At 41.3% G+C, this 16,347-nt stretch overlaps 1 protein-coding gene across 5 annotated transcripts in view; it reads right to left on the bottom strand.

Annotated features, from left to right (window-relative positions):
• Positions 1-1,686: 1,686 nt before the first annotated feature.
• The window catches only part of ZNF41 (zinc finger protein 41), a 47,282-nt gene continuing 32,621 nt past the window's right edge, over positions 1,687-16,347 (bottom strand). For 4 of the 5 annotated variants that reach the window (XM_081793186.1, XM_081793188.1, XM_081793187.1 and 1 more), the window contains exons 3-5: positions 15,734-15,860; positions 15,378-15,473; positions 1,687-5,870 (exon numbers count right to left, since the gene is read on the bottom strand). In XM_081793186.1, coding sequence (XP_081649312.1) covers positions 3,850-5,870; positions 15,378-15,473; positions 15,734-15,860 — 2,244 coding nt within the window. In that variant the 3' untranslated portion in view covers positions 1,687-3,849. Of the gene's footprint in view, positions 5,871-15,377; positions 15,474-15,733; positions 15,877-16,347 lie in introns of all 5 variants that reach the window. The other variant, XM_081793190.1, reaches the window with a different exon arrangement.

Here is a 16,347-nt window from a genome sequence, read left to right as displayed (position 1 = left end):
TTTGTGTGAGCACATGTTACATACATTTTGGGTGGATACTAGGAGTGACATCGCTGGGTCCTATGGTAAATTTATGACCGACTTTTAAGGAAACTGCCCCTTTTCCAAAGTGGCTATACCACTTTCGTGCATTTACACCAGAAATGTATGAAAGTTCCTAATCCTCTGTATCTTTGCCAACATTTGTTAGGATGGTCTTTTTTAATTATAGCCATTTTAGCGCATGTAAAGTGGTTATTTCATTGTGGTTTTCATTAGAATTTCCCTAATGATGTTGGGCATCTCTTCATGTGCTTACTTGCATCATATCCTCTTTGATGAAATGTCTCTTCAAGTCTTTTGTCCATTTTTAAAGTGGGTTGTTTGTCTTTTTATTGAGCTGTAAGTGTTCTTTATATATTCTGGATAGAAGTTCTTTATCAGATACAGGCCTTACAAATGTTTTCTCCCAGTCTGTGTTTTGTCTTTTCGTTTCCTTAGCTGTGTCTTTTGAAGCACAAACCTTTTTGGTTTTTGGTTTGATGGAAGTCCAGTTTATGATTTTTTTCCTTATGGATCATGTTCTTGGTGTCCTATCTAAGAATTTCTTGCCTAAACCAAGGTCACAGAGTTTCTCCTGTTTTCTACTAAAACTTTTATAGTTGTAGCTTTTATACTTGTGTCTGTGATCTATTTTGAGCTCATTGTTAGAATGGCATGAAGCAAGATTTAAATTTATCTTTTTGCATGTGGATATCCAATGATCCCTGCACCAAATGTTGAAAGGTTTTTCTTTCCCCATTGAATTGCCTAAACACTTTTGTGGGGAAAATACATGTTTATCATAGTATGAGGGCCTGTTGCCGGACTGTTTTCTGTTCTGTTAATCTATGTGTCTGAAATTGGTAGGTAAATGTCCTCCCACTTTGTTTGGCAGATTCCTTTTCACTATTCTTGGTCCTTTCTACTTCTCTCTATATTTTAAGGATTCGTTTATCAATTCTGGGGGAAGAAAGGCTGCTGGAAGTTTGATAAAATGGTACTGAATCTGTAGGTCATGTGATTTTTCTTCTTCAGCTTGTTAATATGGGAGATTACACTGATTTTTGAATGTTGAGGCAGCCTTGTGTTACAGAACAGACCTCACTTGGTCATGATATATAATTTTTTTATATGTTGCTAGATTCAATTTGCTAGTATTTTGCTGAAGACTTTCACATCTATATTCATGAAGAATATTGGTCTGTAGTCTTTGTGACTGTTGTTATGTGTTGGTATGGCTTAAGTATCAGGGTAATCCTGGCCTCACAGACTTGGGGAGTGTTCCTTCTTCCTCTTTTTGAAAGATTTTGTGGAGTGTCAGTGTTATTTCTCCTATAAATGTTTAATGCAATTAACCAGTGAAACCATCTGGCTTTAGGCATTTTTGTGTGGGAAGATTTAAAGTTACTAATGGCTTACTATTGTTGCTGAAATATAAATGGTGCAGCCATGCGAGGACCATGACGAGGTCTCAGATCTCAGTTAACTGTCTTGGAGAGATACTACGTTGAGATTGGAAGACAAGAAATAAAAATTAAAATCACATTGAGATATCACTATATACCAACCATAATGGTTATATATGGTTATATATATATATATATATATATATATATATATATATATATGGGGGGCTATACATATATATATGTGTGTGTGTATATATATATATATATATATATATATATATATGGGCTAAAATGAAAAAGACGGAAAACACCAAGTGTTGGCAAGAACGTGGAGCACAAGTAGAACTCGTATACTGTGCTGGTGGGAGTGTATATTGGTACAGCCACTTTTGAAAAGTAGTTTTAGAAACTAAAGCTGAGCATACGGATACCGTATGACTTGGCAGTTCAAATCCTAGATATATATACCTAATGGAAATTCGTAAATATGTTCATTAATAGATAGGCACTAAAATATTTATAGCACCACTATTCCTAATGGCCTCAAGCTGCAGACAACCCAAATGTCCATCAACAGAGGAATAGATAAATATACTGTAGTATATTCACACAATGGAACATAACGTGACAATGAGAATGAATTATCTACAACTACATTTGACCAAATGGATGAATCTCACATTTATAATGTGAATTTAAGAAGACAGACACCAAAGAGTATATTACTAAAATAGGAAATATAATTGTTGGACTCAATGTATATAAAATACCAAACAGACAAAACCATCTGTGCTGTTACAAGTCAGGATAGTGTTTACCTTGGGGATGGGGGACAAGGTCTGGAATGCTTCTGGAGTGCTGGGGATGTTTTCCTTCTTCATCTGAGTATGTTCACTTTGTGAGAGATCACTGAACTGTTTGCTCATGCTATCCGCATTTTCTGTGTACATTATACTTTAATAAGAAGGTTTAAAAACAAAATAAAATTGCATGCGAGAAAGCAAGTCCCTTTTCTTATGAGTGTCATAAAAAACCATTTAAGGCAAAATGAGAAAGTGTCTGTACATCAGTGCCTAAAAAAAAGCAGTGCTCTTTCTAGAGAAGTCTCGCAGTTATTCAACTATAATCATATCCGAGACTAACCAAATACAGTGCAAGATGACTTTATCCTGTAGCAATCTACACAAAACTGCTCTTAACGTGCGTGTAGAAAGCGAATGTATCTTATCCAAATTGAAAGGAAAACCAAATCAAAGTTTTAGGTACTGAAACCCAATTTGTCAACCACTCCTTTCCAAACAGGAATCCCAAAGAAAGCAGAAGCCTCAGTGGGTGAGGGTCAGCATCTAAGGGGATGAGAAGTCTGTGGTCTGCCAGCTTCTATAAATGACAGCTTTTGGGATACAGGTTAGAACGCATGCACGTCTTTTTTGGATGTGAATCGCCTGCTGCCACAGCATGGAATTAATGAGGGAACAATTGCCACCTTCAGAGGTCTGTAAGGCTTAACAACTATATTTCTGTAACATCCACTACAGCCGTGCCTAAGTTGCCAATTTAAACCTAAAGCGAGACTTTCAGCTTAAAAATTCTATTTCATTTTTAAAAAATATTATATTTTGGGGGGGCCTGGGTGGCTCGGTCGGCTGAGCGTCTGACTTCGGCTCAGGTCACGATCTCAGGGTTCATGAGTTCGAGCCCCACATTGGGCTCTGTGCTGACAGCTCGGAGCCTGGAGCCTGCTTCGGATTCTGTGTCTCCCTCTCTCTCTGCCCCTCCCCCGCCCTCACAAATAAATATTTAAAAAATTTTTTTAAATATTACATTTTTTAAATTCTATCGTGAAGGGAAGAGACAGAACAGTTCCTCATGGCAATCTTTTTTTTGTGTCTTAAATGTCAACGATCACAAAAACTTGTGGCTTCTACTCACAGACCTGCGTTCCCAAATAGTTTTCTGCCTTGACCTTGGTGCTCTAAAAACTCTTCTCCCCGCCCTAGGAATCTGAAAAAGAAGTGGCCAATATCGAGTACTTTTACACCCCGGGGGACGAAGAACTCATCAGTGCCGAATTTATCAAGTCCTTCATCCAAAAAGTGAAACATAACAGGTTCCAAGTCATCTCCTGGGGTCTCTATTTGTACCGCTTGTAGGAGCTTGAGGGTCTGTGGATGAATCATGCACCCAAATAGGACTATTGCTCAAATGCTTTATCAAAGCGTCTCCCTGCGCGTCTAATTGCGCGTCAGCTTGCGGCGATGCAGGTACTTGTACTTCCCGTTGACTGAAGGGTACTTGGCTTTGCCTGCCTTCTGTTCACGGAAGCTGTAGTGTCACGGTCACTCCTCTTCCCGTCTACGAGACATCTGACGCGTACCGAGTTGTGAGGTCCAGCTGAAGGCGTTTGCCGTCAGTGCCTTTATAGCTTTTCTCCACTGTGCGTTTTCTGGTGTTTAATGAGGTTTGATCTGTCGGTGAAGGCCTTCTGACATTCTGTACAAGCGTAGGGTTTCTTTCCTGTATGAATGATCTGATGCATGCTCAACGTTGCTTTCTGGATGAAGGCTTTCCCACATTTACTGCATTCATAGTGCCTTTCTCCAGTGTGAGATTTCTGATGGATGGTGAGGCGGGACTTCCAGGTGAAGGTTTTCCCACAGTCACCGCACTTATAGGGTTTCTCTCGGGTATGGATTTTCTGGTGTGTTATCAGATTTGACCTGTCGGTGAAGGCCTTCCCACATTCAGCGCATACGTTGGGCTTCTCCCCTGTGTGAATTTTCTGATGCACACGGAGTTGTGACTTCTTAGTAAAGCACTTCCCACAGTCACTGCATTCATAAGGCTTCTCTCCAGTATGAATTCTGTGATGTGCAATGAAGTGTGATTTCTGGATGAAGGCCTTCCCACACTCAGGACAAACGTAGGGTTTCTCTCCTGTGTGGATTCTCTGATGCACACTTAGTGTTGATTTCTGGATAAAGGCTTTCCCACATTCATTGCATTCATAGTGTCTCTCTCCGATATGAGACTTCTGATGTATTTTGAGGCGTGACTTCCATATAAAGGCTTTTCCACAGCCATTGCATTTATAGGGTTTCTCTCCAGTGTGAGTTTTCTGGTGCTTAATGAGATTTGACTGGTCACTGAAAGCCTTTCCGCATTCAGCACACATGTAGGGCTTCTCTCCAGTATGAGTCTTCTGATGTGTAGTGAGGTTTGTCCTATGAGTGAAGACCTTTCCGCATTCTGTACATATATAGGGTTTTTCTCCTGTGTGAATTCTTTGATGCACGTGGAGTTGGGACTTCTTAGTGAATGATTTTCCACACTCACTGCATTCGTAAGGTTTCTCTCCGGTATGGATTCTCTGATGTGTATTGAAATGTGATTTCTGGATGAAAGCCTTCCCACATTCAGTGCATACATAAGGTTTCTCTCCTGTGTGGATTCTCTGATGCATTCTGAGCGCGGACTTTCTTGTAAAGGCTTTCCCACATTCACTGCACGCATAGTGTTTCTCCCCAGTATGAGTCTTCTGATGTATATTAAGGTCTGAATTCTGGGAGAAGCCTCTTCCACATTCACTACATTCATAGGGTTTTTCTCCTGTGTGAATTCTCATATGTCTAAAGAGATACGATCTGTGGAAAAAGGCTTTTCCACACTCACTGCACTTATACGGTTTCTGCCCAGTATGAATTTTCTGATGTGTAATGAGGTTTGACTTGAGAGTAAAGGCCTTCCCACACTGAGTACATATATAGGGTTTATCCCCTGTATAAACACTTTGAGGTCCATTAATCTGTGGCTTCTGAGTGAGGGCGTTCTCACTTTTATTGCATTCGTGGGATTTTCCCTCAGCATGCATTCTCTGATGCTCAAAGAGATGTGACTTCTGGGGGAAGCCCTTTACACACTCAGTACAAACATAAAGTTGCTCCCCAGTCTGAATTTGCTGCTGGGGGATGAGAACTTGTTTGTTGCCAAGATGCTTTTCACATTGATTAATTTTGCAGGCATTTGCCCCTGTGGCAGCATTCTCGGGGGAGGAAGAGCTGTGGGCAAAATTGTTATCGTTTCCAAAAATCTTATCAAGGTTCTTTGTTGAATTGCTTTTATTATGGTTATGTAAGTTTAAAGTGTGCTTCAAACTCTTTCCAAATGTGTCATAGTTATGGAGTCTTTTAATTGAAGGAACAAGCTTGGAACTCACGTGAATTATTTTTTCAATATTTTTACATTCACAGCTCAGCACTTTCACAGGACTTAAAGGGTTATTTTGGCTTCCTGGATATCTCTCTAGTTCGCTATTATTTTGCCACAATTCTTCTAAAATGGAACACAAAGGAACTTTTCTTATAGATTGACCAAATTTCTCACAGGGGAGTGGAACTTTTCCAGAAATTCTCTGTTGTTGTACTTTCCCAATATCCTCACCTAAAACGAAAAAGAAGAACGTAAAAATGACTCAAAGGGCAATCAGCCGAGGGTACATGTAGTTCAGACGAGATGGGGCGCGTTTGGGGTGGTCTGGCCGTGGACGGGGTACAAGGTGGACACAGAAATGGAAGGGTCCATATGACAATAACGAAAATAGTAATAATGTAGTAATACAAAATTCTTCTAAAGCACTTACTATATACAAAATAATTTTATAGCATTTATGATGCACCAGGCACTGTTCCAAGTGCTTTATGCATAAATAGCTCATTCAGTCCTCACTAACCCCTAAGAGGCAGCTGTCATGACCAGTCAGATGAGAAAACAGAAGTACAGAGAAGTTGTGTAACTTGCTGAAGACCAAATCGCTAATTAAGTGAGGGAGATGGGCTGTGACCCTGGGAATTCATATCTGTTATGTAGGAGGTCTTGATAATGAGACTAACCAGAAGAAGAAACCTAAGTCTGTTAAGGGGAATCCTAGCATGGAAGAAATATTTCAGATTATATGTCTTTATTACTTATCAGCTCTAAACCTTTCTCTCTCTTTTTTTTTAAATTTATTTAGTTTGAGAGAGAGCCGGAGTGTACACGTGAACGGAGTGGGGGGCGGCACAGAGAGGGAGGGAGAGAATCCCAAGTAGGTTCTGCGAGCCTGACGCTGGGGCTCGATCTCATGAACCGTGAGATCGTGACCTGAGCCGAAATCAAGAGTCGAACGCTTAACTGACTGAGCCACCCAGGCGCCCTTGCTCTGAACCTTTATAACCTCTCTGCTTTGTCTTGCTTTTCCTCTGAACCATAGGAGCACCAACATTAAATTTCTGTGCCTCAGAGATCCATTCCTCTGCAGCTATACCCAACAGTGTTGCAACATCAACCATCCAAATAGTAAATAGGTATCTGTGCTCCAACTCTATAGCCAGCTGCATGTTTTCCTTGGTCCCAGGGATATACGCTTTCAACAAGAGCCAGATAGGAGAGGAAAAGCCACCTGAGGCAGAAAGTACAAGCCGTCCACCCACAACTAATTGCACTTGCATTTACCAGCCTCGCTTTGTCCTCACCAGCGAAAAGTATGAGCAGAAGAGGTATGTGCAGCTTCCAAGCCGGGCCTGAAGTCAGTGGGAAAAACTCCTCTCTTCCCCTTTCTCCTTCCCACTGGACTCAGCAGTGACCCAACATTAACCACGTAGCTGACCATGGTGCCCTGGGGGATGGCAGGGCAATGACTTGGAACATGGCCCCTGAATGACCCGTCAGGGGTAGAGTTGACCTGTTGACTGCATCCGTTCACCTCCGAATTCTTACACAAGAGAATTTATACTGAGTTTGTTGTTTGGTTTCTCTGCCTATTCAAAATTCTATCTGCTGTGAGTGTAGAAAGCCGACAGGGTACCACTCATATTGATACCTAATTTGGCCCAGTTTTCTGCTCCAACAGAAAGGCTGAGCTTGTTAACATTTCTTCCCTTTCCAAGTATGATGTATGGTCCTTTGAATTCCCCTGAGCAGACACTTGCAAAATCCTGCCGAAAGAGAGCAAGATATCCTCCGCTGCCTATCTCCCCAAATTCAATAACTGGAAGTTTGCCAAACATTTTCCAGGCTCTGCCTCAGTGAACTGAAGAATAAACGTGCCAGGTACCAACCTATTGCCTCTCGGCTCTGAATCCACTCCCCTTTGCCTGCTCTACAAAAATGGATGTGAGTCTCTTTAGATATGTTTCCTTTGCCAACTGGCATGATGTTGGCCCTTTTCAGCACCGGGTGATGGAGAAACACTGCAGGAGGAAGGGGTTTTGCTTCCTGGTTCCGGTGGGCCCACTCAGCAGCCCCCCTGCCGTCCCAGCAAGGGCAGCTCGTCCGCCACCGGGCTTCCTGCAGCCACCTGTGGCTTCGCCACCACCACGCTGCTGATGCACTTCTAGCTCCCCGGGCTCCCAGGTCTTGCAGTGTGGGTGGCTTCTCTAGACCTCAGCTCCTGCGGTGGGGACGACTTTTCGAGCACCTATCTCCTGTGGCTCATACGGCTTCCCAAGCACCCAGCTCCCGTCAACTCTGGGAGCTTCTCTAGCTCCGGGCTTGTGCAGTGCGACATGGCCAGCAGCACTCCGCAGTTTACCCTAGCACCCCTCTCAGACGATTCGTAGGGGGCTGCCTCCGCTGAGAAGCTTCCGCATGATCAGCTTTCTCTGGAACCCCAGAGAGCAGATTTCCAGCGAGTTCCACTCTTCTTCCGTGCTGTGAGCCAATGGCTGCGCCTCCCATCAAGCTCTGGATTCATCCCCGGGAAGCAAGGGAGGCCCTTCCTTGGGTGTTCAATCACAGCCCTAGAGGTACCAGCTGTTCTTTTTATCTGCTATTCCTTTATTCTTTAGATTTCTCTTTACTTTTACTAGCTAATCTCTCGTCACTTCAATCTCACCGTAGCCAATCATTCTTTATGTTATACTTTCGCTGTTCAAATTAGTAGGTTGTTTCTGTCTCCTGCTCAGCCCCTGAGTTACACAAGAAGAAACAGGCTCTTAGTTCTGGGAACTTTCTAAAAACAGAGAGGTAAAAGCCTCAGTTACCACATAGTCTAAAGTCTGTGCTTTCTTTCTGAGCTCCTGTGGAAAGAAAGGTGAGAAAGAGGAAAGAGCCACATATGCTAGAGTCACTGAGCCATGTCATGGAACACCGAAATCTGATCACCAGGTGAAAATGTATCACTGAATAGACAGAGCACAGAATAAAGAGTCTGATTCATAGAACACTAACACATATGGTAGACATAAGTAAAAATTCTTAAATGCACATCAAAAAAAAAAAAAAACCCAACAATCAGCAAAATGAAAAAGCAACCTCTGTAATGTGAAAACGTTTTTGCAAGTCATATATCTGATAAGGAGTTAATATAAAGAACTCATACAACTCAATAGCAAAAAATAAATAAACCGATTAAAAATGGGTAGAACTGAACAGAGAGTTTTCCAAAGAAGACATCAAAATGGGGCTCCTGGGTGACTCAGTCGGTTAAGCGTCAGACTCTTCATTTGGCTCAGGTCATGATCTCACGGTTTGTGAGACTGAGCCCCACGTCAGGCTCCATGCTGTCAGCAAGGAGGCTGCTTGGGATTCCCTCTCTCCCCGTCTCTCTCTCTGCCCCTCCCCCACTCTCACTCTCTCTGGCGCTCTCTCTCTCTCTCAAAATAAATAAATAAACATTTTAAAACAAAAACACAAAGAAGACATCCAAATGGCCAACAGGTACATGAAAAGGTGCTCAACATCACTAATCACCAGGGAAATGCCAGTCAAAACCACAATGAGATACCACCTCACACCTGCTACAGTGGCTACATCAAGATGACAGAGAAGAGGTGTTGGTGAGGGTGTGAAGAAAAGGGAGTCCTTGTGCATTGTTGGTAGCGATGCAAATTGGTACAGCCACTATGGAAAACAGTATAGAGCTTCCTTGAAAAATTAAAAGCGGAACTACCACATGATTTAGCGATCCCACTTCTGGGTATATATCCATAAGAACAGGAATGAGGATCTCGTAGAGATATCTGCACTCTCGTATGCATTGCAGCATTATTCACAATAACGAGATATGGACACAATCTGTCAGTCAACGTTGAATGGATAAGGAAGATATATATATATATACCCCCAAGGAAATATAATTCAGCCACGAGAAAAATATTGTGCCATTTGTTATAACGTGGCTGAATCTTAAGGGTATTATGCTAAATGAAATAAGTCGGACAAAGACAAATACTGTATGGTATTATCACTTGTATGTGGAATCTCAAAAAAGTCAAACTCGGAGTAGAGTGGTGGTTACCTGGGGTTGGGGGTGAAGGAAATGGAAGTATTGGTCAAAGGGTACAAACTGCCAGTTCTAGGTTCTATGATGAACGAGTTCTGAGGATCTAAGATACGGCCTGGTAATTCGGGCTCACGATACTGTATCAAACACTCGAAAGGTGTTAAGAGAGTAAGTCTTAAATGTTCTCATCACAAAAAAGAATTGGTAACTATGTGACAGGATGGAGATATTAGCGAAGGCTATGGTGTTAATTATTTTGCAATACATAAAGGTATTAAATCAACATATTGTATACCTTAAGCTTATATAATGTTATGTGTCACTTATATCTCAATAAAGCTGGGGGGAAATAGCATAAAATGTGGTATGCTTAGGGGGTGCCTGGGTGGCTCCATTGGTTAAGTGTCTGACTTCGGCTCAGGTCATGATCTCAATGGTTCGTGAGTTTGAGCCCTGTGTTGGGCTCTGTGCGGACACCTCAGAGCCTGGAGCCTGCTTCGGATTCTGTCTCCCTCCCTCTCTACGCCTCCCCCCACTTGCACTCTGTCTGTCTGTCTCTCTCTCAAAAATAAATAAACAGTAAAAAATGTGGTATACTTAGGGATAAATTTGACAAAAGATGCACAAAACCTCTATACTGAAAGGTAGAAGATATCACTGAGAGGAAGTAAAGAACGCCTAAATAAATGGAAATGTATAACTTATTCATGGCTTCGAAGACTCAATAATGTTAAGATGTCAGTTCTCTCCAAACTGAGCCAAACTGAGCCACAGAGTCAACATAATCCCAGTCAAAATTCACTTTTGTAGAAATTGAAACACTGATTCTAAAATTCAAATGGATATACACAGTACTCAGATAGCCAAAACAATTGAAAGAGAAGAACAAGGTTGGAGGGCTAACACTGCATGATTTCAAATTTATTATATACTAATCAAAACAGTGTGGAATAGTATAAAGATAAATGAATAGATCACAGGAATGGAGTAAAGACTCCAGAAAGAGATCCACACACATATGGCAACTGATTTTCAATAAACGTGCAAAGGCAAATCAGTTGACAAAGGATCATGTTTCTTTCTAATGTTTATTTATTTTTGAGAGAGAGAGAGCACAAGTGGGAGGGGGCAGAGAGAAGGGGACAGAGGATCTGAAGCGGGCTCTATGCTGACAGCAAGGAGACTGACATAAGCCTTGAACTCATGAACTGAGAGACCATGACTTGAGCCAAAGTTGGACATTCAACTGACTAAGCCAACCAGGTGCCCCAAGAAAGGATCGTTTATTTTAATCTTTTTTTAAAATGTTTACTTTTTGAGAGAGAGAGAGAGAGAGAGAGAGAGAGAGAGAGAGAGAATATGAAGCAGGCTCTGTACTGAGAGCAGAAGAGCCTGATGCAAGGCTCAGACACACAAACTGTGAGATCATGACTTGAGCCAAAGTGGGACGCTTAACCAACTGAGCCACCCAGGAGCCCCAGCATCATTTTTTAAAAAATAAATGATGCTGGAATAATTGGATGGCCATGTGTAAAAAAGTGAATTTCTATCCATACTTGAATCACATAAAAAATTAACAGAAAAGAGATCACAGAACTAAATATAAAATCTAAATTTTCCGTGACCTTGGATTAGGTAAAGAGTTCATAGATACAACCCCCAAAGCACACTCTGTAAAAGAAGAAAATAGATAAATTAGGCTTTGTCAAAATTTACAATGTCTCATGAGAGGTGCCCGGGCGGCTCAGTCGGTTAAGCCTCCGACTTCAGCTCAGGTCATGATCTAACAGTTCGTGAGTTCGAGCCTGGCGTTGTGCTCTGTGCTGACAGCTCAGAGCCTGGAGCCTTCAGCCTGCTTCAGATTCTGTGTCTCTCTCTTCTCTCTGTCCCTTCCCCACTTCATGCTCTCTCTCTCTCTTTCTCTCTCTCTCAAAAATAAATAAACATTAAAAAAATTTTAATGAAAACTTAAAAAAAAATAAATAAAATGTCTCATGAAAGACACTGATAAAATAAAAAGAAAAATTTGCAAAACACATATCCTATAACTTGTGTTCAGAATATACAAAGAACTTTCAAAACTCAATAAGAACACAAAGTTCCCTATAGAAAACTGGACAAAATATTTGTACAAATACTCCATCAGGGAAGAAATATGGATGTTAACTATTAGACATTACGAACGTGCTAATTAAAACCATAGTAAGATACTACCACCCACCTACTAAAATGGCTAAAAACATTTTAAATGGACAATTCCAAATGCTGGTAAAGATGTAGATCAACTGGAATTCTCATACATAGCTGGCTAGGATGTAAAATTTTACAGCTGCTTTAAAACTCAGTTTGGCAGTTTCTAATAAAATCAAACATACACTTACTGTACAACCCAGCAATCCCACTCCTAGGTATTTACCCCAGAGAACTGAAATCTTCTCATCACACAAAATCAGTAAATAGACTTCATAGCACTTTTATTTATAATCACCCAAACTGGAAACCATCCAAAGTAGTGGATACACAAACCGTGGTACATTTGTACAGTGGAATACCACTCAGCAATAAAAAAATACCAAACAATGGAAGCATACAAGAGGATGAATGAGTTTTTAATGCATTATACTAAGTGAAAGAAGCCAGGCTCAAAAAGCTTCGTGCTATATGATTCTATATATATGACATTCTGGAAAAGGCAAACCTTATAAGGACAGAAAAAAGATGAGTATTTTTCAGGGCCAGAAGTAGTGGGAAGGAGTGACAACAAAGGGGTGTGGTGTAATTTTTTGCTCTATATTCTTGACAGTGGTGGTGGTGGTTATAGGACTGTACGCATTTATCAAAACACATAGAATTATTTACATTGATAAATTATTAATATCAATTACTGATAGCAATATCAATAAACCATAAAACTGTTTAAAACGGAGATGAGTAGAGGTTATAGAAAATACACAGATACAAGTTTGAATTGGAAATATGTGGCCATATTGTTTATCTCTTTGAAAGAAGAGTTTAATTATGACATACTAAGTAATGGGGGGTAATTGTTGGGTTTATTCCATAAAGCTGACAACATAAATGGAATGTTTTAGGTAATGACATCTGTCATTAGCACTTAAAGTGAACTAATAAAAAGAATGGAATCAGCAAATTCAATCAGGAATCGAATCATCGTAATCCAAGCATAAGAAAATAAGAAGCTGGTTTTAGGTGGTATTACTGGGAATTGAGAAGACGAGCTGAGATCCAAAAATGATATTTGCAAAAATGGAAAGGCACTAGGAACTGCAGGTAATTAATTAAAAAAAAAGACTAAAAGATTTAAGAAGCACTGACAGACTGTGACAGAATTTGAAGGTGAGAAGGTAATGCGTGAGATGATGATTCAAATTTCTTATGTACTGAGGATCAAGAGAAACATCTCAAGGAAACTTTCTAGGAAGCTAAATCTAGTACTAAAGTACCAGTGAAGGAGAACCTGGGTGGGACAGTTGGTTGAGTCTCAGACTCTTGATTTTGGCTCAAGTCATGATCCCAGGGTTGTGGGATCGAGTCCTGTGTCGTGCTCCCTGCTGAGCATGGAGCCTACTTGGGATTCTCTCTTTCTCTCTGCCTTGCTCATATGCCTGCCTCTCTAAAATAAAATTTAAAAATTAAAAAATAAATTAAAAAAATAATGTACCAGGGGCACCTGGGTGGCTCAGTCCATTCAGCATCGGACTCTAGGTTTTGGCTCAGGTCATTATCTTGCGGTTCATGGGTTTTAGCCCTGCATCATCAGTACAGAGCCTGCCTTGGATTCTCTTTCTATCCCTCTCTCTCTGCCCCTCCCCTGCTCTCTATCTTTCTCCTCCCCCCTCAAAATAAATAACCATAAAAATAAGTAAATAGGGGTATCCATATGGCTCAGTTAAGCATTGGACTTAGGCTCAGGTCATGATCTCACAGTTTGTGAGTTCGAGCCCCGCATTGGGCTCTGTGCTGACAGCTCAGAGCCTAGAGCCTGCTTCTGATTCTGTTTCTCCCTCTCTCTCTGCCTCTCCCCTGCTCACACTCTGTCTCTCTCTCTGTCTCTCAAAAATAAACATGAAAAAAATTTTAAATAATAAGTAAGTAAATAAATAAAGTGCCAGAGAAAACCAGACTGGGGATGTCAAAAGCAGAGTCATCAGAATTCAGTATGGATGAATCCTTGCATGTATATGAAGGAAAGACTGGTGAACAGTAGGCAGGGTCCCTAGGGCAACCTCACGTATGGGGATAAGGAAGAGGAGAAGACTGGGAAAAAGGGCAGGTAATAAATTGGATGTAAACCAGTATGAAACCGAGGAAACCATAAGAGACTCTTAAATACAGAGAACAAACTGAGGGTTTTCTGGAGGGGAGGTGGGTGAGGGGCGGATAGGCTAGATGGGTGATGGGTACTAAGGGGGGCACTTGTTATGATGAGCACTGGGTGTTGTATGGAAGTGATGAATCACTGAATTCTCCTCCTGAAACCAATGCTACACTATATGTTAACTAACTTGGATTAAAATAAATTAAAAAAAAAAGAAAAAAGAGGAAAAAAGAAGGTAACAATAAAAATTTGAACATATAGAATTGAAGAGAAAAAAAAAGAAACAGACAGGAAACTCAAGCAAAACACGGGGAACATGAACAAGGTCACTCATAGAAGGGGAAACTCAAACAGACCACAACAGATCAGTCATGAAAGGCTGAAACTAGGTATTGGAGAGATGTGCAATAAAAAAATGAGATGCCACTTTATACCCATTGTTGGCCAAAAGATGAGAAAGCTTGGTTCTACTAATTGTTGGCAGAAACTGTTGCTAGTATAGACTCGTTCAGTCAACCTGAGAACAATATGGTGGCACTCAGTCAAATTCAGGATGGAAATATACAATGATCAGGCAAATCCCTTCTTCTGTAAACATCCCCTGAGACATTCTCACCCTCCATAAGGGAACACTGCTGTAGAAAGTTCTCGCAGAGCTGTTTGTATTAGCTGGGAGCTTCATTTAGCAACAACCCTAGGTTCCGCCACAGGGTGAATGGTTAAGATGTGCTGCTGGCACAGGGGGGATGCTTTGCAGCAGTCTGAAGGAGGGAAGCCGGCGGAATACACTGCAGTATGGACAGACCTCACGGATGAGTGAGAAAGAGGAACAGAATTAAGACACGTGGTGCAACACAATTTACATACACTAAGAACACCTACTCACACACCAACCCTCCAGGCTTTAAAAGACCACCGCACAAATTCAAAGACCAGACGCAGTAGGTCAGTTGCCCCTGGGAGGACATGTAGGGAAGGAGCATGTGGAATTGGCATAAAAGGGAAGACATTTTAGAATACCTGAACGTACAAGGAAAGAATCTAAGATAAAGGGGGTGGGAGTGGAGTAGAAAGAATAAAAAGGCTTTAGCTAAGATAAGGCGGCACGTGTGTGATCCAGGGTGCAGAGACTAGAGACAGCTCTCCTGTCAAAAAGCCAAACAACCAAGACAATGGCTTTTTGCGAGGGTTGTACTTAGAGACGTTGTTTAGGTATCAAAGACGCTTCTGTCAACCATCTCCAATAAACGACCAACGTTTAGAACTTTCAAGGCCGGTTATCTTCACAGCCTCTTCTAGAAAGAGTCGATTTGTTTTTATGTCCCCCGTCTGCTCTGATCACACTCACCTGAACAGCTCTGATGTGGGGTTTCTCCCTCCAATGTCCATGGCCCCTCTCCTTGCTCCAATTTGAAGATGACCTCTGGTTTGGGAACCTGGTACCCTGTTGACAGGACATGATACAGGATTGGGTCCAGCTAATTGGGTTTCAGGGGACTTTCAGTGACATTTCCATTTGCCCTTCAGAACACGCATTGCACCGGGAACAGGGTAATAATAATAGTCATGGAAAGGGAATGAAGAATCTTGGACCAATCAAGGATGACACCATCACACACTTAAGATGTTCCAGAACACTCAGCAGCTGAGAATGGAAATAGCACACTGACGCCCCTGGCAGACACACAGGGCAGCTGTGCTTACCCACTGAGCGCAGGTGGCTGTAGTTCTCCAGTGTCACATCCCGGTACAGGCGTCTCTGAGCAGGGTCCAAATGCTGCCACTCTTCCCTGCTGAAGTTCACGGTCACATCCTCGAATGACACGGAGACCTGTAACAACACAATCCTGTTCAAGGCAATATGGTCAGCACTGGGGGGGTTGGATAGAAGGCAAATAGGAAGTTGTTTTCAATGACGTATCTGTATATGACATAATGACATAATGTATCACACAGGGTTTGCACTCAGTGTCTGGTTTTGTATTTTATGAGAGGAAAAAAAAAAACTTGTTGAAGTATCTTAGCATTCATTACGTATGTAGTACATTTATTCATTGATTTATGCAGTCATTCTTTTTCAAAAATGAGGATTAAATTAGGCTTTGTTTAAATCCGCTAGTTAATGTGGGCACTATATACATTTACTGCTTGATTATGTGCCAGCCATGGCAACATAGAATTGAATGAACTAGAATTGACTAAAAAGAAACGTAGGGGAAAAGGCAAAACAATAAAGCCTTTAAAATTAATGCAGAAAATTCCTTCCCAGGTTTTGGCACCAAAAAAAAAAAAAAAAAAAAAAATGCAGAAAAAAGACA

This window comes from Panthera onca, chromosome X, assembly GCF_046562875.1.
Source record: "Panthera onca isolate mPanOnc1 chromosome X, mPanOnc1 haplotype 2, whole genome shotgun sequence".
In the NCBI taxonomy this organism is placed as follows: domain Eukaryota; kingdom Metazoa; phylum Chordata; class Mammalia; order Carnivora; family Felidae; genus Panthera; species Panthera onca.
This window is presented reverse-complemented; position numbering and strand designations above follow the sequence as displayed.